The sequence below is a fragment of the Pezoporus wallicus genome, unplaced genomic scaffold (assembly GCF_028554395.1).
Source record: "Pezoporus wallicus isolate ANWC-B61680 ecotype Strahan unplaced genomic scaffold, APGP_CSIRO_Pwel_v1 contig_4901, whole genome shotgun sequence".
In the NCBI taxonomy this organism is placed as follows: Eukaryota; Metazoa; Chordata; class Aves; order Psittaciformes; family Psittacidae; genus Pezoporus; species Pezoporus wallicus.
The window spans coordinates 442,710-469,531 of NW_026640354.1; the positions used below are offsets into that span (position 1 = coordinate 442,710).

At 41.1% G+C, this 26,822-nt stretch overlaps 1 protein-coding gene and 1 long non-coding RNA gene across 5 annotated transcripts in view; one reads left to right on the forward strand and one right to left on the reverse strand.

Annotated features, from left to right (window-relative positions):
• Positions 1-26,822, forward strand: part of FILIP1 (filamin A interacting protein 1) — a 131,965-nt gene that overhangs the window by 79,571 nt on the left and 25,572 nt on the right. For all 4 annotated transcript variants that reach the window (XM_057418841.1, XM_057418845.1, XM_057418843.1 and 1 more), the window contains 2 exons: positions 8,550-8,723; positions 10,660-10,838. In XM_057418841.1, coding sequence (XP_057274824.1) covers positions 8,550-8,723; positions 10,660-10,838 — 353 coding nt within the window. The remainder of the gene's footprint in view (positions 1-8,549; positions 8,724-10,659; positions 10,839-26,822) is intronic.
• Positions 14,818-26,748, reverse strand: LOC130604380 (uncharacterized). Its single transcript, XR_008973440.1, has 4 exons — positions 26,482-26,748; positions 18,743-18,871; positions 18,119-18,166; positions 14,818-15,302 (listed from the first exon to the last, which is right to left on the reverse strand). It is a non-coding gene; the product is annotated as an uncharacterized LOC130604380 (long non-coding RNA).

A 26,822-nucleotide genomic window follows, 5' to 3' on the forward strand; every position in this document is an offset into this window, starting at 1 on the left:
GGCAATGAAGCACTTTGAAAGAGCAACTTGAGTTACATGTGTAGCAAAGATACTTTTTAGTTTCCGATGGATTTCAACAAATTGGATGATAGCACAGAAGTACATAAATGTGGAGGAAATAAAAGAATGTAATGAATAGAGGGAAATGAATAGGAGAGCAACTGCATTGATATCAGAGTGCTATATTTTTTGTAATATTCATCACATTAGTACCTAGATCTTATATATGCCTATGAATTATATCTCACAGCATTCCTGGAAAGTATTATTTCCATTATGGAATGGAAACTGGAGTATGGTGTGGTTAATTTTATGCACGAAGCATGAGAATAAGGTCCATGAACAGAACATGGATCTCTTGAGTTTCAGTCCAGACTGGTTAACATAGATTGTATGATTGCAGCCCTGAACTGCAAACACAGTCATTCCTGTGCTATTGTTAATGATTCACCTTGCTCAGGTGTCCAAGAAGGTGTTTTAGCAGATGTTCCTTCCTCTCCCTGCTGGCTAGTTGGATCAATCTGTGGTCTCTGCTGCCAGGCTTCAGCTCAGGTGCAGTCTGTTATTATACTGTAATGTTGGCTGAGATGTTTGCCATACGACTGGATATGGCAAACCCAAACCAGTGGGTTTAGCCATTGTGATGCATTGCTAAAACATGTGGAACATATTCCAACATGCAGATTCACGTGTATAACTGACAGGGACCCCTCATACTGGTCTCTCTGTGCTGACTGGATCATGGCACTGTAATTCTATATGTTGTAGTAACTGCCCCATGGTTCAATAGTATCAAGCAAAGCACTCTTTCAGCGTGAAAAGACAAGACAGCATACCCCAGACCCTAATAATTCTGAAAACATCAAGCAGTGTGGAGTTAATACTTCTTGGGGGCCTTGCCATGGGAATTTTCTGGCTATGGCCCAGACTACAGATAATTAATTATGTCAGTGAAAGACTCTGGTGGCCTGTTTTCTTCAGAAAAAAAGTGACATCATCCATGGAGCTCTCTGGCAATAAAGCAGAACAAAGCTGTGTGGGCAGGAAATAACAGACAGATGTCTTCTAGTGTTCATTTGATCTATTTTGAAGCTTGCTGTAAGAAGTAATACATTGCTCGGTGCTGCTTCTCCTCAGCTCTGTAATCTTTAGGGTGGACTTTTTTAAACAGAAAAGTCCAAACTAACCTCTGATGTAGCTCTTTTGGAGCTACTTCAGAGGGTTTGTGTAGTGGATGACCTGGTCTATCATGTGTGTCTCCTCCAGTATTGATTTTAGAAGGACTTTCTCCGTTATCAATGTAAGATAATGCACAACAAAGTGAAATAAATATACTGTATAGCTCCAAAATCTTCATAGAAGGCCAGAAAGTTCTACCCAGTGTGGAGAAGATAGAACAATTCTGCTTCATTTCCCCATGGTCATAAGTGAACACTTACATTTCTGGATATATTTCACTAAACTTTTGTATAAAACAAAACAAAACCAAACCCACTGATGGTCACTTTTCATCACTGAAGGCAGCTCCTTACCTCCAAATTAAATCATGTACATATGCCTTAGTCCAGAAATGCTAAAAGAAATTCATGTAAGTAAACTCCACAGTTTCAAGAATTAGGAAACTAAGCTGAAAGGAAAGAAAAAGTTTTGCTGTTTGTCTTCCTTGAAAGAAAAGCTACGTATACATGTCATAAACCAGCATTTTGCATAGCTAGAATAACTGAGTGATATAAACAAGGCTACTTCAGATATCTGGTGTAGGAGAGAAAAATATTTATTGAGGTTTTAGCAAAAAGGAGCTTTGTAAATGCTCTATGAAGTGGAGCATCTAACTTCCCAGCTTCAAAGCATGCTTTGTACACTGAGTACATCTGAGCTGGAAGATAAATTACTAACCAATCCTCAAATATAGGGATAGTTTGAGGAATCAGGCCTTTAACAAAAGTGTCATTCCAATAGGCAGGGGTCATTTTATTGTTTTCTCTATTCGTATTCATAGTATCAAGACACAAAATGAAGAAGGTGTACTTTCCTTTTAATAATTTGAATTCCTTCCTAAAGTAAGAAAGGAAGTGAAGTCACCGAGTTTAAATAGGGATTAGTGGATTAGTGTTAGGAAAGTTTTGCAGATACAGGTTTTTGAGTACAGTTGCCTGAAGAGGCTTTTTCATTTAAGTGAAGTAAATGAATGCACAATATTCACTTTCTGGGGTGTCTAATGGGAATTTTCAGAAATAAGTCTATTTCTGCCCTGCAGTGACACAGCAAGAGCTTGTTCTGGATCGTGCAGTGTGAGAACATCCTCCTGATCCCCCTCAGAAGGATTCCTTGAGTGTGATGTTTCTTAGCTCTAGGTGAAATGTTTGTGAAGTCTACTGGAATTTAGGAAATCAGCCACTGGTAAGACCACAACATTACATGGAGAGCCTGTGACATTATCTAGTTTCTGATGCAGTACAGAGCAGCTGTTGCACTATAAATAACCTGAACTGTGTGCAATGCAAGTAACAACAACACAAGTAGAAGTGAAGGTTCTTCTCTGTGGTTTGATAGTTATTTCTTGCCATTAATCACTGGCAAGAAAAATATGACTTCATAAACATTAAATATCCATTATGTGCAGGCATAACAAAGTGTCATGATAACTGAAAAATAAATAGTCAAAAGCTGGGAATACCAGATCTTCCAAATATTACGTGTATTCCTTGTAAATACCTTTCCTGCTCCCAAATTTTCAAAACTTTTTCTATCAATTGAGGGGAATGTCATCATGTTATTGAAATATTTATATTGCTCTGAAGTAGTTAGATATATTGTAGGTGGCTCCAGACATGAAGCTATGAAGGAAATAATTACTGGTAGCCAATTTTGAGAGAGGCACACTGAATTTGTGGGAAGGCAACTTACAAACAAAATACAGAATAGCTGAAGGCAAAGGATCTTGAGGTGGGTTTTACCCTCAGGTGACAGTGATTACTTTGACTTCATTCATCCCATCTTGAATACAACTGAATTCTTTTTCGATTTACTAGATGCCTTATATGAAACGAGTTTGATCAGCTCAGTCCCATTTCCCAGGTGACAAATTGCCTGTGGCAAAAATCCCCTGTTTAGTGGCTGCTGAATTTTGCTAGCAGTCTCATGGAAGAGGCCAAAGACTGTGGGAATGGGGAGAGAAGGCTGTAGTAAATTGGCAGGGCAGGGCACGAGGAGGAAGCACGTCCAAATGCCAGGCTTGTGTAACAGTCTTCCCATTGACCAAGAATTTGGTTGCTAGGCTGCCAGTCTCCTTTTACAAGCAGCAGAGTCATGCTATTGTTTCCTAAATGGTTTCAATTTTATGCAGGGACCTCTTTACATCCTTTCTATATAATTTAAATATTTTACTAGGCACGTAGTAAAGCAAGATTTGGAACTCAGTCCCCTGTTCTGCTCAAGCTAGCGAGGAAAAGAAAACCCTTCTCTTTTATTCTTCCAGAAAGTGTTTCAGGGTAGTCCTGCAAAGGGTGGACTCACATCAGCGTTCCAGCTGGGCAGCTAGCATGCTTTCCTGAGGGAAGGGGGGCATTGTCTCATATTCCCCAGTTAGAAACATAGACCCCAGCATCTTAAAAAAGTGTACTAATCAGTAAGTAGCATAAAGGAGGAAAAGAAGAGTGGGCAAAGATGTGTGGAACTGCAGTGCTCCACAGCACTTCAGCCCCTCCATGGACATACTCAAGATCTGAGGTCATCAGCCTTTAGATTTTGGCACCTCCAGTAAGTATAAAACAAGTCTCAGGTACAGTTCGACTTTGCAGTTCTTCTATTAGCAAGGAGAACTGAAGGAGTTAACTGAGTACAGTGTCCACTTCTAGTCCCCACAATTCAACAGAGATGCAGACAAGCTGGAGAAGGTCCAAAGGAAGGACATGAAGATGATCAAAAGGCTGCAGAACCTATCTCATGAGGAAAGACTGAAGGAATTAGGTCTTTTCTTCCTGGAAAAGAGAAGGTTTGGGGGGGATCTTATTGGTACTTAAAGGGCAGCTACAAAGGATAAAGGTTCTCTCTCCACAAGGGGCATCATCGAGAAGACAAGGGGCAATGGCTATAGGTTGCACTGGGAGAGGTTTCTCTTAAAAAAAGAAATATTTTTTTTACAGTGAGAACAATCACTGCAACAACCTTCCCCATGGGTGTGGTAGAGTCCCCATCATTTGAAGTTTTCAAGATGCAATTGGACATGGTGCTAGATGATCTCATCTAGGCTCCCTTTCCCATGAAAGGTTGGACCAGATGATCTTCTGAAGTCTCTTCCAACCTGAGCTGTTCTGTGGTTCTGTGAGACTGATGAACAGGGAGTCTCTAAACAGGCTTCGCTCCTGGAGAATATGAGTGTGAAAAAATATCTCCCAACATATGTACCCTTCTGTGTTTCTTGCCTTGAGAGTATTACTAGGAGGTAGTTCGTCCTCTTCATTAATCTGTTGTCCTGGCTCCTACTGTTTAGAGAATCAACTAGTTGGGGACACTTTATTCACAGAAAAGTAGGTTTATTTTCAAGAATCCACAATCTGAACAGTATAGAGAATTAGCTTGAAGTCTTCTGTAGGACAATTTAAGTAATGAAAAAACAATAGAAGTAAATATATGTATTTACTAAATTCTGTATCTTGACTTTAAAGAGCTTCTCTGACTAATTGCAGTCTTTTGGACTTACGCAAATGAGTTTCATTGTGTTACAAGCTGTTGCAATATGTGGTCTTCTCATGCTTGAATACTCTCCCTCATCAGAGCATCAACAAAACAAGACAAAAAGGACTTGAGAGATGGCTTTCCTGTGCCAAACACCATGTTCCCTCTACCAGAACAGCTAACAACTTTGTTCTGGGATTTATGTACAAGTTTACTTCCAATTTGAAATCTCTTCCTTGTGTTTGTCTCCTAGCTTATGATTTATGCCAAAAAATATTGTGTTTTGAGACAAGAGAGGCACCTACAATAGTGTCCATCAGTAGAAACAGCTTGCCAGTATGGTTCCCTCTTCTCAGCTAGGACCTCTCACTTTGAGCCTCTTGTACCTTTTTCAAGGTATGTGTGTTTAAGTAGCCCAAGTGCTCCTCTACAGGATTATTCTGATTTGTTTTCTGACAATGGTCTGTATCCCACAGTTTAATATAGTGATAGTTGTTCACCCTACATTGAAAGAGAACATTTCAACATGAGTTCTCTTCTAGTTGTTGAAGTGGAAAATTAACCATTTGGAGAAAACGTAAGTTATACAGGCCTGCTGTTTCAGCTCTTTCCCTCTGTATTATCCTGAAGAGTTTCAGAGAGGCTAACTGGAGTTTGCAAATCCCGAGGCTGATGGGAGTTCAGGATGTCGCCAGGCCCCTCTCTGATCTAGGCTGGCTGCGCTTCGGAATCTTCCTATGCTGGGGCTTGTTGATGACCAATAAAAGCAAATTTGTCTCCAGTTTATTATTAGCATGAGGCCCTCTTTTTGCTCCAATGCTTCCTAGCAACCTGAGTGTCTGTTTGTTAGTTTGCCTTTCACAAACTGTTATCATAAATCCATTGAAACAAGAGTACTTGGTGAATTAGCTGACACCCTTGTAAAGGTAAAGATAGGAGCCATGGTCAAGCCAAGAAAAGGCAGAAGGCACCTTGCCATGCTAACATGATCCAGATCCCAAGAGCCTGCAGGGCATGGGGTGCCCAAGAAGGGTCATGTAAGTGGGGATCTGCCTGTGCTCTCGGGATGGTGCCACCCAGCGTGTCCCTGGGCTGATTACCCTCCCCTGGGGCTGCAGTGAGGGGTTTTCAGGGCTGACAGCCCTACCCTGTCCCCTGGAGTTACCTGTGTCACTGCTTCCTCTTGAAGCAATAAACAGAGTTTCCTTCAAAGCTCTGAACAGAACTTTGGCACTTTTTTCCTGCTTGGAGTGCCAGTTCCTGCTTTCAGCATCGCTCACTCCCCTGGCTCAACTGCCACTGCTTCTTGGGGGACTCAAACCTACATTCCAGAAACCTTTCTTAGCTGACAAGTTATAAGCTGTTTCAGGGACTCTCATTCTCTCCTGCTAAAGTTGCTACGTTTTAATCATCAATGATTAAAGACTAAGAGCCTGGAAGTACGCACGGCAGCGCACAGCTGAACAGGGGTTTGGGCGCTCACTGGGAAGCGGCGTGTTTGGTTCCTCTGTCAGCTATTACTGTATTAAATAACCATTGCAGGGATGAGAGTCTAGATCTTTTACTCTCTCGAGCCATAGTGTTAAATCACCCAGTCCAAGCTGTCTTTGGTGTCTCTGCCTGGCCCTGTCTATGTTTAATTATGCCATCTGGGGCCTGACAGGCCCAGCTTTGACAGGAGAGACTGAACTCATCCTCCCCTCCCAGATAGCCTAGGGTCCACGGTGTGCCCGTCCCTGAAGGAAAGGGGCATCTGGGGCCAGGAGCTTTCTGTGCTAAGGACCAAAATGAATCAAGGTTTCAGAAGGCTTAGTTGCGGCCCTTGGTGCAGAGGGTAGAAGGGGACTGCCCCCTCATCCTACTGTTTTTTGGTGCTCCTTTGCACATGGTGCTCCTTTGTGTACTCCTTTGAGGTACACAGTGGGACACCAAATTCATTCATTAGGGCAGGATGCAGATATGGCCCCAAAACTGTCTGTTCCTAAAAGGACTTAAGACAATGTGTCGTAAAACCTGGGTATTTATAAATTCCCCCCAAACTCCCATACTGTCCTGTTAGGCTTTTTAAGGGCTTTTTCTTCAATATAGAAGCATTAGTCTCATAGTAACAAAGACCTATATTAACTGTTATTTTTACAGAGATGAAAAAAACGATATATTTCTGAACCTCTAAAACTTTCCTAAAATGACACTATTTCTGTACTGAGAGTGGTGTATTCCCAGGACATGATGTAGTGAGGTGTACATGCTCTTTTGGCACTCTTTGGGACTATCTCACATAATTCACTTGTAGTTTTGACATGCATGAGTGATGCACCTTTCCCATGTTCATGTTGAAACAACATTAATATCATTCCAGCATGTATTGTGCGTCTTGCACACATGCGCAAAGCTTTTATTTAAGGCTGCAAAATGTTGTACAGAGTAAGCCCCTGCAGCTAGCTTTTTATAATAGGGCTAGTTCTCAATTGGATGGCATGGTCTTTGTCTCAAGTTCAGATTTTTTATTTGCATGTTGCTTTATTTTATTAAAAAAAATATATATATATTGTTATTTGCTGAAATTATGTACTTGCTCATTTTAAAAGCAGATGATTTTGTAGAGTTGCAATGCCTCTGTGGTACTGGGTAAAGATTTAAGACTTACTACATGGATAATACAGAGTGCCATTATGAACATTATGGGAGCATATGAAGCATTGGTCAGTTCATACATCCTAAACAGTTATTGTTTACATAGGGGTACTCTATGTAATGGATTTTTGCTAAAATATTCATAAAACCTTCCTTAGATCTTAATTTGCTTCCCAAGCTCACATGGGTTGAGTGTCAGAAGGGAAGGTGAGAGAAAAATTGTCTGTACTTCTCTACCCCACATCCCTTTGGGCTTGTAAGAGAGATGCTTTCCAGGGAAACCTCGGAGCAACTCTGTGTCCACTGAAAACTTGTACCTTTTACAGCCCCTCCCTGGATCCTGGCCTTGTAAACCTGCCTTGAAGGACAAGCAAGTGCCCTGCCCTCATTTTATGAATGTCTTAACAGATGTTGGCAAGTGTCATCAGAAACAGAGCTCAGGATTAAATGTTTGTCTGCAGCATAGCCCTAAAATGCCCCTTATTCATAGCCAGGTGGCCTTGCAGAGCACTCTCATCATGCTTGGATGCGTGACCATGCTGCCTGAAACTGGGGGCTCTCACCCAGGACAGGGACCAGGAGCTGGGAGCTGCACTCTGCTCAGTCACAGGAGCGCTGCTGCTCCCAGGTATGCTCCCTGCTCCACTGTCAGCAGCCCTCCTATGCTTCTGGGAAGGTTTGCTCAGCCTATTTGGATCTGCTGCCAGTTGTCCTGGTTAGCCAGGGTCAGCAACCTTTCTAGGGTTTTCTTTAAACAAACAAGTTAGAAAACCTCATTCTAAAAGTTACCTGAAGAGACATTAGTCACAAAGTCAGGTAGGGAATGGCTAGGAAATACTTGATTAGAGGCTGTCTGAGAAATATTAATTCAGCTCACTTGTGCTGCTTGTTCTACTCATCTCCTTACCCCAGTCAGGGGACAGCATGGGAGGTGAGTAAGATGAAGTATATGAAGAGTATGGATGTTCCCTGGATATAGTTGCAACCCACATAAAAATTTATAGCATTCAAATGTAATGGCAGGCAGGAATAGAACAATTTCTGCCTACAAGGATGACACTGGGATTGCACAGGACATGTTTACTGTGATGTCTCCCAAAGTTTTCATATTGGCATTGGCATCCTGGCATTTTTCTAATTTATTTTATTATTGTGCATGCAGTCTGTACATATGAAATGCCCCTGTTTCTACTGTTGGTTAATAGGTTGGCTTATGGTAGTGATTTGCAATGTTACAGGCGAGAGAGGATGTGATCCACATGCTGAAGACAGAGAAAACCAAACCTGAAGTTTTAGAAGCTCATTATGGATCTGCAGCTCCAGAGAACGTGCTCCGAGTGCTACACAGGGACGCCATCCTCGCCCAGGAAAAGTCGATAGGGGAAGATGTCTATGAGAAACCAATTTCAGAGGTAATAACTTCTTGATTTTTGTCATTATGAAGAAGGAATCCTAACTGGAAGTGAGACTTCACATCTTTTGGATTTGTGCAAAGCATGTAAGAGGATAAGACAGCATTTGTACAAATGATGAGAAATCAGAGAAAAATTGAATATTCTTGTTCACTCAACAGCAGCATAAACTGGAAGCAAAGTCACTGGGTTTGATGACATGATGACAGAAAATAAAGAGCTTGTATGCTTCTTAGGGCTGGTGCTGTTAAGCAAGAACAAAATCTGCAGGTATTACATTTCTACTTTTTAAATTCCTTCAATTATAGGCTCTAACCTCTACTGCTCACAGCACTGGTAAGCACTCATTGATTTTCTTGGCATACTAGACCACTATCATGTGGGTAGCTAGCAGAGATTGACCATATTTATGGGATCATAAATCTGTGATCCTTTTATGTCACTTACTTAAGCTGTAGTACTGCAAAATCAGTTCAGCCTCTCTAAGAGAACTGTGGGACTTGATCCCTTGCTTTAAAATCTAAGTAGTAAATGAACGTAGGATAGACCTGGGAATGTCTGAGGCCAGCATGAGTGCCAAAATAAGCAGCCACTGCTCATGTTTATAAATTAATAACGGTCCAGGGCATGGAGAAAGAGCATGCAATAACATACAGTATAATATACTGTAGTGCCTACCTAAATCTTCATAGCTCCTCCTATTAGAACACTTAATTTTTTCACGACGAATTGCATCTACCATGGGGTATCTTTATACTGTGTATTCTCATTGAAGTGTCTTCTGCAATTTTGGGGATGGTAGTAAATAAGGAAAGCAAACATCATTTTGGAGCATGCAGGAAATACTGTTGAACAAGATTAAAAGAGTTTAACAGTGTTCTGTCTAAAGAAGCTGATCATTTGACAGGAACCTCAGTGGAAAACTTTTGTCATATGTAGGTCCACTGGGGTTACGTTTGAGCTAAAATAGGACAATGATAAAATTTCATAAGTGCAAAAGATCTGCTCTCAGAGTAGTTCAAGGCTGAACCCAGCCTGGCTCCTTTATAAAATGGAATGACTGACTTTGCAATAGTCAGCTACTGGAGGGCAAGTCACTGTGGCCCTCCTCTGTTTGCAGACACCCTGTGAAACAGCAACTGCACAGTGCAGCTGGGGCTAAGGAAGATGCAATTCTCACAGGGTAAGGGCTGGGCGTGGCAGGGCAGGGGGCAGGCAAGCAGAGAAGTGCCAGGGCTGAAGGCTGTTTCAGCAGGGAGGAGGATGGAGTTTGTCATCTGCTCCCAATAAACAGTGAAAGAAGCAACATGAATAGCCATAGTGGCTCTGCAGTGCCCTGGCAACTTCTTAGACACACGTCCCTGGAGAAATTTCTGTCAAAAACAGGCTCTGGGGAAAACTCTAAGGCTTACCATGAATTGTATTTGGTAATATAAAACTGAATCTAAATAGTTTAAGACTTTGTATCTCAGCAGTCCTGCAGGTACATTGAAGGTGCATAACTCAAATTTCAGTCTCGAGCTTATACCTTACGGTCCACATGTAGGTGTCTTAGTCCTCATCTAAGTACATGAACTCAGGCTCTGCCCCGGAATTTGCTATAGCTTTTCCTGTGTGAAATGAGGAAAGTGTGCACATCACTTTGCTAGAGAGGAAATTGTGCCCTGGAACAATATTATTTGTTTACCCTAAAACTAGGTGAAGTTCTATCCTTTGTGTATCTGAGAACTGTGCAAATGTTCATTGCACACATGCTGTCCAAAGAAATCACTACTTTTACAGGACAGTTACTCTTATTTCTAGTCACTGCTTTATGTAAAGGCCAAGACATAAAATTATGGGACTTGCATTTACCAAACACAACATTGTTGGTTAATAAATCAGATGAAGTAAGCAAGGAGACTTAAAACAGTATATTCTCCTTTCCTACATCCAGCTGGACAGACTTGAAGAAAAGCAGAGAGAGACATATCGGCGCATGCTGGAGCAGCTCCTGTTGGCAGAAAAGTGCCATCGCCGCACAGTTTATGAGCTAGAAAATGAGAAACATAAACATACAGATTACATGAACAAGAGCGATGACTTTACCAACCTCTTGGAACAAGAGCGGGAGAGGTGAGTATCCAAGACGGTGCAAAGAGTATCCCTGGTATTTGAGAGCTTGTTCAGCAGTGACATGGTCTGATATTTTGTGTGTTTAAATGACACTAAACTCATGTGTAAACTATTTGTAAATGTTGGTGCACTTATGTTACTAGTAAGTACATTACTGTGCAAATCTAGAGTTGGAGGAATACCACCAAGTGTTCGTATAGGGTGCGCTTGAATTAAGAAACAAATTTGTTTTGAATTACTCATGCCTGTTTTGGGTTCACCTTCAGGTAGCTTTTGATCAGATGTTATTTCTGTTGGCTTCGTTTGAGGCTGGCATGCTTAGCTAAGTGCTGCATTTCATGAAGGACAGGGCACTGTTTGTCACAGCAGGAGGACAGTAAGGAAAACCACAACACACATTAGGATACTGGCACACAAGTGGTAGGGATTTTGCCATGCCCTTCACATTTAGGCTTGCAAAGTCACAAGCCACTTGCATTATTTTTCATATTTTTGGAGTCACATGCCTCAGGCAAGTTCTGTGTTCCCCTGGAAGAAATTACTTTTATGTCTTATAAAACATGCCCAGCCTGCAATGGACTTTCTGCAGTGTTTATCTCACAGGCTTATGTACTCCAGGTTTTTTTCTTCCAGTGTTTGTACTCCTTGTGGGAGTAACTTGTTCTCTGAGGCTCTAAGAAAACAAAAAGCACCTACCATAGGTGAAGAATGAGCACTTGCTTACAGCCTCAGTTTTTCAATGTGGAATTTTCATGCTCATACCAAACTGCTTGAAATCAATCCACAACTTTTTAAAAAAAGCTCTGAGAAAAATACGTAAGGCAAGTTCAAAGAAGAAATGCTTTTGAGGAAACCACAGTCTGGTGGTGGCAGGCATTTGCAAAAAGCCAGGAGCTAAATTGTTTTGTGTATTTCCTGAGCGCAGTTCAGTGCCGGCTTTGAGTAGGTGGCACATAAGCTACAGTGACTGTATTTCCTGGTTTAATAGCTGCTGGTTTTCTGTCTCTGCATTTTCCCGGGTTGATTGGAAAACTTTAAATTGTTTCTGGATCTTAGCAATTTGAATCGTTTAGCAGAAAAATAAAAAAAAAAGTAATTGTTCTATTTCCAAGGAGCAATTTCACATCTGATTCTCATAGATGTCATTTTTTCTCTATGCAGAATATCCATGTAGGTGTGGACATTCAGGCAATAAATGCTACAAAAGTAAAAGTGGTATTAAAATACCATTTACATTTGTCTTTATATTTTATATTCACTTTAAGTTGACAATTATTGCTGTCCTATTATTCCAGCTCAATTCATGGAGGCTGCTATGTACCCTCAGATCATAACCTGTTTTGAAAAGACTTCCTTCAATGAATTAATTGAAAAGCTTTTTGTCTCACATTACTACCACTGAAATATCAAGTCCCATCTCTGTGGGTATTTTCTGATACTCTTCCTGCTCTCTCGTTTCTTTTAAACTTCAGGTTTTCTTCATTCTATAATTTTTGTAAAAACAGCAATAAAAAAAGAAGTATTTGAATTTGAACTTCTATTGAAAGCAGATCTTTCAGAGCAACTAAATCCCCTGGCTTTAGTTGCCAATGCCTCTGTACTGGTGGCTGCAGGGGAAGAATTGCAGGCCTGAAGCCCTTTGGATTTATGTTGAGTGACATGAGAAACCTGATGTTTGCTATTTAATCCACTCTGTTTGTCTAAGGCACTAATAAGAAAATTCATTTCAAGTTTAGTAGTGACCAAGCAGGGAGAACATGGCATGCAGGCAAACACAGAAAACCACTCATGCGTGTCTGTCCCTCTTCAAGGTCCTCCTTCCAGGTCACTGGCAAAACAGATTAGCAAAGTCAGGATGGTTTGGAAACCACACATTAGTGTATAGTCTTAAATGATCTCAATGCCTCATCTTTGTTTGCTAAGTGCACATGAAACTGAGGCTGCACCCACATCTTTGTAGGTATTAAAAAGTGGAAGTAGTATTGCTTGAGAGCTATATTCATGGCAAAAGAGAAGGTGATGGGATGACTTCTCAGGAAAGCCCCGCAGTGGTAATCAGCAATAGATTTTTGTCAAAAAGAAGGAGTTTGTACGGGAAAGATTAAGTTACAGTAGCTTAAAACATACAAAAAGCCCCTCTAATATTCACTTAATCTGCATATTGGGACAGAAAAGTGACCTGCCCAAAGGCATTTCTCAAGGATCCTGCATAAGCATTCTTATTTTATAAGTACCACTATACATAATCTATTTTACTGTGGTGCTTTGAGGCTTGGGGCTTATTTTGTTAAGAGCTGAACAGCCATGTAGTCTCCATGAAAAAAAAAAGGGACACCAAGGTGAACTTTGCCTGTCAGCCCCTCTGCTGCACTTGCAGTTATAATGTTAATGAGTCAGGGTGAGCCTGAGGAAGAACAGTCCTATGGGACAGCCATCTCATAGCAGTCTGGTATAAGGAGAGCAGGAATAATTTCTATCCTGGACTCAATGTAATTTCTTTCCTCACAGTATTTTACCAGTCTTTCCTGATCACACCAACTTTTACAGGCCACATTTGCTCTTGCTGCTCTGTGAAAGTCTCAACAAGATAAAAAAAGAAATTCTTTAAGAGCAGAAATATGCGTCAGTTCTAACATATTTCTAGCACTCTCTTAATGTATTTACTCTGGAATATTGTTTTTTTACATACAGTTTCATGCGTTATCTCTAATCCATCCACAACAGCATGATATGAAGGCAAACAGTCCTTGTGAAGGAGCAAGTATTAGGTCAGCCTTGCACAGGAAGGAATTAACAGGAAAACATGATTTGTCAGGAATAATTATGCATGAAAGAAAAGATAAAATTGTACACAGGATGTTCAAGATGTAGGCACCTAGGAGGGGTAAATGGAGAAAACTGGCTGTTGATGTTGGCTCTGCAACACCAAGTGCAACTAAGCTGCAGAAAGGTTGTGGAAAATGTTGGCATGTTACAGCAAGAGAGTAGCAACAACTGTTTGCCAGACGGAGATGAAAGAAATTTGGTACTTTTAGTGGAAGGTGCTTCTACAGACATGGTGGCTGTGCAAAATTCCATATGGTATGTTGTAATAATATCTAAAAATGGGAATGTTTTGAAAATTAGGGACATTTTCTATTTTTATCTTTTGACCAACATTCCCATATTCCACACTTGCCCATCTCAGCTGCTGTTCCTATAACATTAAGTTTTCCTTGGGCATCTCCTACCCTGGAAATGCAAAAGCAGCCATCTTTCTGGAGCCTTCTGAAGAGGCTGCGGAACAAGGAGAAGAGCTGGAGGCCCCTGGGCCCCTTCAGAGACTGTTGGTGGCAGATGATGGGGTAAGGAGTCTCTGGTTCGGCAGGTGGAGAATGAGGGTCTGACTGGAGTTGCACTGGAAACTGATCTTCAGAGTCAAGCACAAACTTCCTTATTTGATTAGCTGGACTTTTTCCTCTGGTGGCAAAGGGGAGAGATCTGTGTAGTCTCTGCACTGCTTCCATCTCTTAATTGACCTAGGAGATGAGGCTTAAAATCCTGACATTTTTAGAGGTGTTAATCTCTGAAAAAAATTGTATTGTACTCTTCTTCTAATCCTGTTTGTCGACAGCACATTTTGCTGCTATTAAAAGCACTGGAAAGCTCCCATTGGTTTTAATGGTTCAGAAACAGCCTTGTGGTGAGAACCACTGAGCCAGTCCTGCAGGACGGAGGGCAGAAATAGCCTGAAAGCCTTCAAAAATGGGGGGAGGAGGGAGTTTCTTTCATATGCATGGGACGTGGTTTGCTGAAGAGAGGGTGTGATGTGGCAGAAAGGCTTTGATGGAGCTCCCTAAGGGAGATTTGTGCAACTGCTTCGTAAGTAATTTGATCATTTCCAGCACAATCCCCGGGACTGCTGAGATTTGTTTACCTCACCACAAAACGTATCAGTAAATATACACCTAGTATCTAATGGAAGTGTTTTCTGAAAGCATTGATATTATGTTTAGTCACATCTTATTGTAAGACTTTATTCAGTGAAGTGATGAGGATTTAAAATTGGCTCTTTCCTTGCTTCAAATTATTCTTTACAACCACAGTGACAGCGTTCCCAGTGCACTGAAACATTTCACATTTTCCTCAAAGGCAAGGCTGGGGATTCAGTCTGTACTTCCTAAGCAGTGCCCGGCTAAATCTGGTTTTAGTTAAACCCTCTTTTTGAAGTACATGGCCATAATTAGATCTGCTTAGAGGAGACAGCAGGACTGTGACCCCAGATCTTTCCTCCACAAAGTTTCCTTTCAGTCTTTGAGTAAAATTGTCTCCTCTCTGCCTCCCCCATCGCAGCACCCCCAGCAAGGAATGCACTGGCAAGTCCCTCGGAGGTCTGTGATAATACATTCCTCTCGGCTTTGGTCATCCTGGCACCAAGATGCTCTTGGCTGCTCTGCTGGTGATGTAATTCTGGGCCCACATCACCTGCAAAGGAAACTGATCTGTGAGCAATAAAGCACACAGCCTTCTTGAAACAAAAATGGGAGTGTTGATGTTAGCAAGTTTTTAAAATCTTCCCCGCCCCCCCCTTTTTGCATTTCTGCTTTTATTTCCAAAGCTTCTCTTCTCCCTTTTCCCACAAAATGGCAGTACCAAGCCTTTCACTGGGAAGTACTTGCTTTGTTTCCCTTTATTTCATGGACCCAAGCAAGTGTGAAGGCTGGAGTGAGACATAGCTTGGAGATTTTGTGTATGTTACCTTTCCAGTTTGCAATCTCTCTTGATTTTTTATGAAGACTGTAAAATAAAGAAGCTGGCAGGAAGACAGAAGGGCAGAGTATCTATCAATTACTTCTTTAGAGAACAATCAAGCCAAAAGTATGAAGTGTTCAGGGCTAATAAATCTCTGTGATTTACCAGTTTAAGGCAAATTCTGTGGTGAGAATAGCCCCATACAGAGATCTTGGGGTTAGGTGTCTGATGCAAACATATAGCACAGATTTTAGCCTGCAACTGTGTAATCTGCTGGTGATTCTTTTAAAGTCTGGAAATTAAGTTACTTTACAGAAAGTTTTTGCCTTTTTTTTTTTTTTTTTTCTTTTAAGAGTTCTTAGCCATATTTGTACTCTGGGTTTTTTCTCATATGGTGACTGTTTCTCTGTCCTGGTTTCCAAACTGTGACCCCAAAAAAGGAAAATCCAGCCCAATGGGACTGTGGGAATTCACTACTGCCTACAGTAGTTACTCCTCTTACTGCACATTACTGGCTAAAGTAGAGCACTGAGTCACTGTCTACATTTCAGTAAGTGCATCTCTAAACTTTTAATCTTATAATGTAGAAGACAACAGTACAGGTTTTATTCTTTTCTTGTAGGCTGACACGCTCTCTGTATGGTTTGGAAACACTGGCTATTTTCTGTCAACATAAGACATTCACAGGATCACAGATCACAAACTCTGTGGTAGTCTATTAAAAGAAATAAATGAAAAAACCTGGGAATGACAAATACAATTTCTGCACAGTTAAGTAAATCTGAAGGTCATCCATTTTGCAGGTGCTGTTTAACAGCTTTAGCTGACTGGAAGGCAGCGATGGCTCAGAGTTTATGTTTTAACTAATGAATCTGGTCCCTAGATGCAACAAAATGGCTCCAAAGGTAATTTAAAAATGAGAGGACAAACAGCCACATCTGACTGTGGAGAAGCAATATGAAAAGTACTGCAAGTTTTACAGAATGTGAAGCTTGCCACGAGCTGGGACTAATCCAAATCCATTTCTTGACACTTGGATAGTCCTCAAAACTGTCCAGTCTTTCAGTCACTTCTGGGATTACATAAAATGGCATCATGTGTTGTTTCAGCTATTCTTCCAAAACTCTTTCTAAGTAGGCATCAGCTTCACAGCCCTTGAGAGAGAATTATTATACAAAACTATATGTAATTCATTATTCCCAGCAAGTCTGCTTGCTAAAATCATCAATTCAAATGCTTCCAGGGTCAGGCGGGGGGAAAAAATGACTTCATTCAAAATCTACTCACGAACCCAAACTCTGTCCAGGGTGCAATAGGTAACAATTTTAACGTTTAAGAGCCCTTTGGCATGTTTCAGAGTTATTATACTACTGAAATAAATATCAGTTCACAGCTCTACTGAGGCCATCTTTTTAAGTTGTCATTTTTTAGGCAAAGAAAACAAGAACTGAATCAGGGTCATGTAGGGAAAATTGCTTCCTCATTCAGAAAGATTAGAAACAGGTTTCAGTTGAAGTGCCAGGTTTCAGTGAATTTCTTAAAAATTTAGAGAGATGCCACTTATTTACATGTATAAATCTGTGCTAATAAGCACTCAAGCTTGAATATCTTGGATATTTGCTTTATGTTTACATGGAAGTTTACCTGTATGGAGATGAAAAGAATGATTAGTGAAGAATATGATTTACTATTTTGATTAATGCCTTACAAGTATTCAAGACCTGTTCTATATGGTCAGATAACTTCCACTAAATTGTGTGAAGAACGTCAAGATTTCACCCGTCTAGGGAGGCTATTCTGACTCATTAGCCCTACACAGAAGCTTTTCTAACCCTAAACAGATGTAATGCTTTTTCATCTTCTTCCCCAAAAGTGTGCTAAGTTGTGCATCTCTTCTCATTCCTGCAGTATCTCTACCAGCAGAGTTTTATATTTGCATTGTTTCAGTTTCCACTTCTTTTTAAGGGTTATATGGGGAAAAATCTTAAGGCAGAAGAAAAAACCTAGGGGGCACAGAAATCCAAACTAAATGTTCTTGTGAAATTTGCCAAAGCTTGTGCAAATGTGAGGGGGAAGAAATGCAGAACACAAAATACATAATTCAGCACATATTTGTATATGCCTGTGATTATAATATTGTGTTGCCATAGTTAGTTTTGACTAATTATTATAAATGTCATCAAAGAAAATCTGATGACTTAATTCATAAGACCAGCTAATCAAAAAGCCTTATCAAATAACCCTGTGATTGAGGTGTTCATGTGGTCCATGGGAGACTTTCAATCCTCCCATCAATCTGTTGGGATCCAAACCCACCTTTCTGAAGAGGCCTTCTTGGTCATGTCATTGGATCTCTTGGGGTTTTTGTTCCTACTCTTCTCAGGTAAAATTGTTCCACTTTTGCACGTCATTTACATACTTTCTGAGTTATTTTCACCTAAGGGGTGAAAATGTTCTTGTAGGTCAGTGCCTGGGTATTCGAATTCCCCCAGACATAGGAATAACTGGTCCAGGTCTCTCCATCTTCCAAAAAAGCAAGAATTTTTTACCTGTTCATTTGGTGAATGGTCCCAAGAGATGGTCCTCTCTATTTGTTGCTTTTCTAAAAATGATGAAGATGGAAATTAAATTACTTATTCAAGTCAACAAATGTTTCATTGAAATTCACATAAAAGTTTTTATTTTTTACTCAAATGAGAAAGAAAAAAATAAAGCTGCTTTTTCTTTCTTTTTCTTTGATAATTACTTATTCAATTTTTGGTTCAGCTCTGAAACTGAAAAATCAGTTAGTCACACAGCTCTGATATCCAGCTCCTTATGTTAGAGAATGATTAATAGTAACATAGCTGAATATGTAATGCCCTAATGAGAAAAGATAAAGAAATGAGCAGAAAATGAGGCTAAATTATCGTAGAGCGACAGCAATGCTTTTCTGATGATAGGAATTATGTCATAGGTGATAAAAGTATCTCTCAGTGACAAGTGCATATATTACAGGATGAAAGTTCCTGTACAATTCCATGTAAAATGTTTATTTTCAGAGGAACTGAAAAGGGGTAGATGTATTATCCATCTTTTATCATTTAAATATCAGGCTGTTCCTGCATGACTTGTTTTAAAATGATGCATAGCTTTCAACATTTTTTCATTTTGCAAGTTACTGGGTGGGATACAAACCTGGTTTCCAAAAACAGTAGAGGCAAAACAGTGTCCATACTGGTGAAAGGCAGGTGGGTGGTGTGGAGGATAGGGCACTGCTGCCTGCAGTTGTTGCAGAATTCACGCTGTGGGCCCTGCTAGTCCTACAACAGAGAAGAGTGTGTCCCAGTCTGACTGGCTCTTGTCATTATCTGACAGACCAAGTGCTGCTGTTGGTCCAACTTGCTTTTGGTAGCAAGCACAATTGCTTTGTGTCCATCATTAACACACTGAACTCTCTACATCCAGCTTCTTCAGGTCTTAAGAAATAACTGATCTGTAAAAATGCCAACCTGATGCTGGATTTTATAAGCACAAAGCTGGCATTGTTGCAATTCCTTTGAAGTCAGTAGAGCTCTTCTTGATTAATAGGATTAATGAGAATCAGGGATAAAATTCTGAAAATGTTAAAACAGTGTGTGCATTGTATCTGTAGAAGTGTATCTAGGCATATATAAATGTATTACATACAGCAATTTCTTAAGCTCCTGCATAAGAGTTTGGTCTCCAGAAAAATAATTTATCAGCAATATTTATTTCCTGTTTGATTCTATTTTCGTATAACTTCTATATGCCAGGATGCATAAACCCTGCAGTTATTCAGAGGGCAACACAGACAGGACAGAAAGAAATTTTAAGGCAAGCAGAGACAAGAAGGGCACATTCTAATTCACACTTAGTGTATGAAACTGGCCTAGTTTCTCCTCGCTTGCTCTCCATCTGGGTACATATATTTTCCCTGTCCTTTTCTTCAGCTGTTCAAATATGCAACAGGCTGGTGATTATGATATTACCTTGGAAAAGGGTAGTACAAGCTGAAATGGCTTCAGGCTGAGGAGAGAAATAAAACCACGTATGCAACTTCCTGGGCAAGTAATGCACATTGCAGGCGCTGGTGCAAGATGCAGTCCCCTTGCAAGTCTCCCTTTGGATGGAAGCATCTACGGCTCCCTTTCTTGTATGATGCCTGTGGTCAGCCTGTGTCTCCATGGTCCTCAGATGAAGCCCCTCACCGTTACATGTGTAAAGACATGTATTTCATGAGGCCCAAATAACCTCAGATGGAGAGTGATGTTCGTCTCAGGCAAGATGATAGGACTTCCAAGGATGTGCAACATGCAAAATATAAGATCTGCAAGATACAGTTCTTCCCAAAAATCAGATTTATATGTATGTTAGTTTTTCTATCTTTCTCTTTTACAATTCTTCATTAATTGAATTCCACAAATCTATGTGAGTCTTTATTTTTTTGTATCCTGTTATAAGCAACAAGTAGGAGGTTAAAACACCAGGCTCAAATCCTGGGAGAGTCTATCTCCCGGGTGAGTGCTGTGGGGTGTACAGTGGGGACAGTCTCTTCTATAATTGCCTCTCAATAGACACAAATCTTCTAATGCAAGCAGCAAAGATAAGAATTCACAGTTGTGGTGGGTTTTGTTGTTTGTTTGTTAGGGGAGAAGAGGTGTCCATTTATGTTGCATCTCTGGAAAACTAAAGAACTAGAAAAGGTGAAGTTGTGATATGGCTATGGTGGGTAGGTGTGTTTTCCTTTGTGTTCAGGGCAAGAGCTGAGGCTTCTGGCATGAAAATTAACAGAAATACCTTCATAGACTTTCAGACTGACAGTTGGGACATAGTGTATTAGACTGTGGTGCGACTGCCAAGATTACTCAGTGCTGATGTTAAAATCTATCAGTATCTTTTTAGTTCAGAAAATCAGCTGCTAACTGCTCTTTTACAGCATTTGATAATTTTACTAGGGATTCATTATTTACCAAGTTACTGAATATGGTGTTCATAGGAAGTCATACCTAAAAATCAAGAAGGAATCTTCATGAGATTATTTACTTTTCTGTGCTTCTATAGGTGTGGATTGTTTTATCCTTGTGTCAAGCTGTGACTGAGGTGGCCAAGTATGATATAAGCCAGTGCACACATAGTCTTTATTTCTAAGAAAATCTGAGACCCTGCATTGAGGAAAATGGAGTTCTAATATTGACTCCACTTGAGCAGACTCTTTTTCTCAAGCTGCACTGCTGTTGTAAGCTGTGTGAGCTTTTCCATGCTTGACTAACCCCATGTATGCAATTATATGAATGATGCTGCTTCCTAAATCCAGATTTTAAAACACTTCACTCTTATTTTTTTAACACTCTCCCATGTTTGAATCCCTGTCATGGTGACTCCAGACACCATCACTTGTGTTGCTTGGTGCTAAGACAAAGCAGCAATTCTACAGAGCCTGTTTTCTCTTGTTTTTTTTCCTGCCCACTTGCTTTATTCACTCCACCAAATACATTTTTTTCACTGGCGTAGCAAATGGGAAGCAGTGAGGTGGATGTTTAGTTTTAGGTGTAGGACTCAGGTGCCTATTGATCCCAGTCAGTCACTGGATCACCTTGCTTTAAGGAGGAGTCAGTAAGAAGCACAAAAGGAAAGGAAGTCCAGAAAAGCTCATGAGGAGTTAAAGCAGTAGGGCAAGAACTGAACTCATAGAACTGGAAGGTAAAGGACAAAGAATAGCAAAGAGGCATGTTTAAGTCAGGGGATGGCAGACGTGAGAAAAAGAATATGGGAAGTATCTAAATTATGAGATTAATAAGAACAGAGGGAGTGGTGAGGGAACTAGCTGTTGGCAAAAGCAGAGAGCTGTAGAGCCTTCCAGTTGGATGGCAGAGAGAAGGAAGATGGCAGATGAAGATGGAAGATAGCCTGAGCTGCAAGCAAAGACATATATAAAAATACAGCAAAAATGAAGCAGAAGCCATCATACTGATGATGTTGCTTGATGCAATATAGCACAGGCTCTGGGACTTCCCAGAACTTGTTTGCACCAACAGATGATACACTTTAGGAAAGAAAGTAATTCTGCCTTAATTTTCAGTTTCCAGTTAGGGAATATTTAGCAGTGTTCTTTATGAGTTACTTATTGACACACCTAAAAATGTGACTTTTATCTCTAGATGGAGTATTTCTGTTCTATAAATCCACACTCAGAGAAGTCAGGTGTGGGGGAGGCCGCAGGAAGTGCAACAATTTGAATTCCAGAGAGCCAGCTGCCAACAGACAAGCAACATATGGGTGAAAGTCAGTCAGGCTTAATTCATGTCCCAGACCCATCATGAGCAAGAGAGGCCAAGACACAGCTAAAAGACCCAAGTATCTCCTGGTAAGCTGAGAAAAAACACTGCTCTCTCTGCTCTCAAAGCCTCAAGTTCACTCTTCCACATCATTTTTCTACATGAACATCTAGCAAATCGAACGTGAGCAATTTAGAAAAGCAAGCGTGGAGACCAGATAGGTGAAGATAGTATTAGCGGATGCTCTAATAAAGCATAGATACGTGAAGCAAGCAATGCTAAAACTGGCAGGTCCACAGGGGGCAGCAAGGAACCGTTCTGCCGTGTGCGCTTGCTCCTCTGAGGTCCTGGACACCTCTTCCTAGGGCTCCAGAGATGCTTTGGTCAAAGGGCCACAGGCTGTTTCTATTACACTGTTGGTGCTTGTTCACAAAGCAATGATCTAATCATACTTTAAAAGAGTATCCTTGACATAGACAGGTTCTACTTCAGCTGTAATCACTTTTCCTTCAGGGAGTCCCACCAGTACTGGAGATACTGAGCTTTCCCAGATATCGGAAGGATACACACAAATGTTAAGGAAAAAAAAAAACAAAAACCCAAACAGAAGGGGGGAAAAAAAGTGGAAAGGAAAACAAAGCCAGAAATGCTTTTGTTAAACTTCTGAATCATGTTTCCACAAAAGACAGCAGATCCTAACAGGGCGATTTTCATGCTGCAAAGAGAAAAAGCATTTAAAATCTAGGGAGCATGACTTATTTAGAAAGATCTGAGGAGCAATAACAAAGCCTGTGTGCAAATGTGTGTGTGTGCTTGCACCATTTCTTTAACAGCTGCATGAACAACCTGTTTTAAATAAGACCAAAGGTGAACAAAGCCAGTTGTCAGTGCAGCTCACCAAATGAAGTTTTTTAGTGTGCATGACGTATGCCATATAAAATGTATTGCCTGAGATATAACAGCACAGAGTCCAACTTGAAGTCTTTTTCTCAGGCCTTTCCTACAAAATCATGTTTCAAGAATTTACTGTATTTATCCCCATTACTTATTTGTCTCCAAAAGGCCTGATGGATCACCTTGGTCACTAGATCTCCAGCAGCAAGTTAAAATCAGCCTTTCACCTCTCCCAGTATTCAAAGTTTTCATGTTCAAGATGCTACTGAATGCATTAATATCTGTTATGCTCAGAGTATGCAGCTGGCTAAGCAGAAAATAGAGGACAGGTCTGACTTACCAAATGAGTTTGACTTAGGAAGGAAGAAACCCACCAAAATAATGATGGAAAATTTGCAGTGCTTTAGAGGTGTTTTGAACAAGAAAACCAAGTCTGGCAAACAGCACAGCATACTTTTTCATATATGTAAGTAAACACAAAATTGGGAAAAGTTTTGTGCTGCACAAACAGAAATATCTGGGCTTTTCATAACATCTTAGAGAAGTTGGAAACAGCTGCAAGTGCTGCCTTCACTCTAAATGTTACATGTGCTTCTTCACTGAAGATAAGAGCCAGCAGAGAGTGGGGCAGCCTGCTGGGAAGGTTACAAAGCCTTCTTTACAGAGAATTTTATAATCAGGCAATCATCTGTTAGAAGTCCCTAAGATCAACAAGAAGAATCCACTGCTGTGCAGAGGTTAGTGATTTATTAAAGAGAGCAACTTATTGAATAAATGTGTAGTGTATTAGCACATCATTAAGTAGTTAAACCAATTCCATCCTTTGCTTCCCAGTTACTCTCCTCTGTAGCTGACAACTGTGACAGATACACAGCACAATCTCTGACTTTCAGAGATGAGCTGGAATTTGGTATTCCTATCTATTCTCTCCCCTGCTTTTATTTCTTGGTGTTTTTCTTATCTGGTCTTACAAAGTTGCAAGTGCTGCTTTACTCAGGAATGTGTTTCTTGGAATACTTCATCACAATGAAAGCATAAACAGAAAGATTCATGAAATTCTGGGGAGCAAGTTAGATCTTCCCAGCTTTTGATGTGACTTAAAAGTGAAGGCACTTTTGAGAAATAATGATACATGGAGTACCTTTACCATAGAATCACACAACAGTTTGGGTTGGAAGGGACCTTTTAAAGATCATCCCGTTCCAACCCACATGCCATGGGCAGGGACACCTTCCACAGGCAGGGACACCTTCCACTAGACCAGGTTGCTCAAAGCCCGGTCCAGCCTGGCCTTGAACACTGCCAGGGATGGGGCAGCTTCTCTGGGCAACCTGTGCCAGTGTCTCACAACCTTCATAGTGAAGATTCTTTTCCTAAATCTCCCCTCTTTCAGTTTGAAGCCATTCCCTCTTGCCCTGTCACTACATGCCCTTGCAAAAAGTCCCTCTCCAGATTTCCTGTAGGCCCCTTTTAGGTACTGCAAGGCTGCTATAAGGTCTCTCCGGGTCTTCTCTTCTCCAAGCTGAAGAAGCTCAACTCTCTCAGCCTGTTTTCACAAGGAGAGGCTCTCCAGTCCTCTGATCACCTTCATGGCCCCCCTCTGGAATCACTCAAACAGGTTCTTTCATTGGGGGCCCCAGAGCTGGATACAGTACTGTGATGGGATCTCATAAGAGTGGAATAAAGGGGGAAAATCACCTCCCTTGGCCTGCTGATCATGCTGAGTGTTTGGACTTCATGAGACAGTGATCATTTCTGGCCTGGAAACCCATTGTCCCCTCCATTCCTCATGTCATATCTTTACAAAGCTGACTGCTATAAACTCACAGTTCCTTTCCTAATAGAAGAATTAGGATCCTCCTGACATCCCTGAAATTTCTGCTGAGATGAGACCATGTGTGGCTTGCAGCTCCAGCCTGGCCCAAGCATGGCATCACAGACAAAAAAAGAGCCACAGCAGATATGAGGAGACATCTAGGAGGGTTGTGGACTTAAGAAAGGTGGGGGTTAGAAATAGAGTACAGAGATGAGAAGGAGCCTGGGACCAAACAGTGGGTGCAGTGGGACTGGATGAGTTGTGCAACAAGCGGGATGGGGTGTGTAACCAGATGCCCATGGGATGGGGTGTTTTACCAGAGACAGCGCTGTCAGTGAGGCAGAGCCTTGCTCCCAGCTGCTTGTCTCAAACCTGTCAGCAGAGAGTTTCCAGCTTTGCCTGCAAAGTGCTGTATGCCTTTTTAGTATCAAACTGCCTTAAGGCTAACAACCTGCTGTTGCTATCAATTATTTTGTTGACTCAGAGTGCAGACTTTTATGCAGGCAATCTGAAGGATCTGAACTCTTCTTGCAATCTCACTAAGTGCCTGTGCCACACCATTAAATTTTGATAGTGGATATTTGTTCTAGTGTTTGCCACTGTGTGTGCAATTTCCTCTTTTTTAAAGAATATGTTCTGTTCTACCAGAACAGTTCCTAGGATTGCAAAGGACACAGTAAGTAAAGAAGTGGAGTAAGCAGAACATTTGTCTGCTCAATGCATGTGATCATTTGTAATTGCACAATCAGGCACAAGTTTTGTACAGAAACCTGTGACACTGGAAAACCAGAAACATATTGAGATGCATCAGTTTTGCTCACAGGAAGCAACAATTTCTCTGTAGGACCCCAACTTCCTGTTTTGGAAAGTATTTAGTAAATGAGGTAGGGGAATATAAAAAGGGAGAGAATGATTAAGGCTAGTATACGTTTCCCTGGAAAATGTGACTCTACCCATTGAGTTTGTGTGGCGGATTTCCTACATGGCACTAGTTAAGTCATGTGAAGCTTATTTATGTGGGTTGTGAATGGTTTTTACTCTAAGTCAGATTCTTGTTTTGGGAAGCTTGTTGGAGATCTGGGCTCTGACATGAAGGAGTCTGAAGCATGCACTACTGGGCTGGAGGCAAAGGGGGCTGTGACCTGAGCACCTGCAACACCCACCCTGCAGAGCTCTGAAAACCACATCCTGTACACCCCAGAGCAGGTGTCCCAGCCAATCCCTAGTCCCTTTGTGTTTCTATCTTCTACCCAGAAATGAATAATTCTGTTCTCAGCAGAGTCTTAAGAGCATGTGGTAAACAGGGCCTTGAATACAGAGCATAAAATCAATCACCAAGCTCCTGCTTTTCAAATGAGCACTGTCCAGGCTGTATGGTGAATGAGATGAGGGTCGTAAGGGAAAATAACACAAAATTAGGTGCCTTCTCAAGATATAAACACACACTGGTCCATTTTTATGCATAATATTTGACATGATATGCTTTCAGTGGTTTTGGGTATCGAAAGCTTCTTAAGAAAAGAGGAAGACGAATGGGAAGGCAAAGAGTGGGGAGAAAGGGAAGGGGAAAGAATAGATGAAGGAGAAGGAGAAAGAAAAACGGAAGGGAAAAGGTAGAGTGGGTTCTCATTTGCCTTGCAAAGACTTGGAAAAGCACTGTGAGCAATCTAGGGAATCATTAGGCAAATAGCAGGAGTTCCTAAATTCTTTTATGTTGGTTTGGGAACAAAAGGGCTGACTTACAACTTCTTTAAAAAGGGAGCTAGCAGAGTGGTGCTTTTCAGACCTCACACAGACCTTCAGTTAGCCTTGCTACTATGCATGAATTTTCAAAACCAAATATGCATGTATATTAAATCCACGGGGGATTTTCTTCATGTAGTCATGCTGTTACCAACTGATCTTAAGATCAGCCAGTGCTTACCGACAGTGGTACTGTCACTTCAAACACCAGGAAGACAACAGAAAAGCATTGTGAACTTCTCTTGAGTCAGAGGAACGAACTGGCAACTCGGGCTGGAGAGCATCGCTTTTGCGCATCCTAGCTCGGCTACGCGACAGCAATTCACATGCGTTCTCGGCGATCATATTCTTATTCCTTAATCGTTAACCTACACACTGTAAACCCGGAGGGGTCTGTCAATAATCAACTCCTGGGAAGCGACACTAAAACGAGGCACTGTCAGAACCGAGCAACAGAGCCACTTCAACCCCTTCCACCCCTCTGCCCCGCCGAGCCTCAGCGGCGGCTCCACCCCTTCCCTC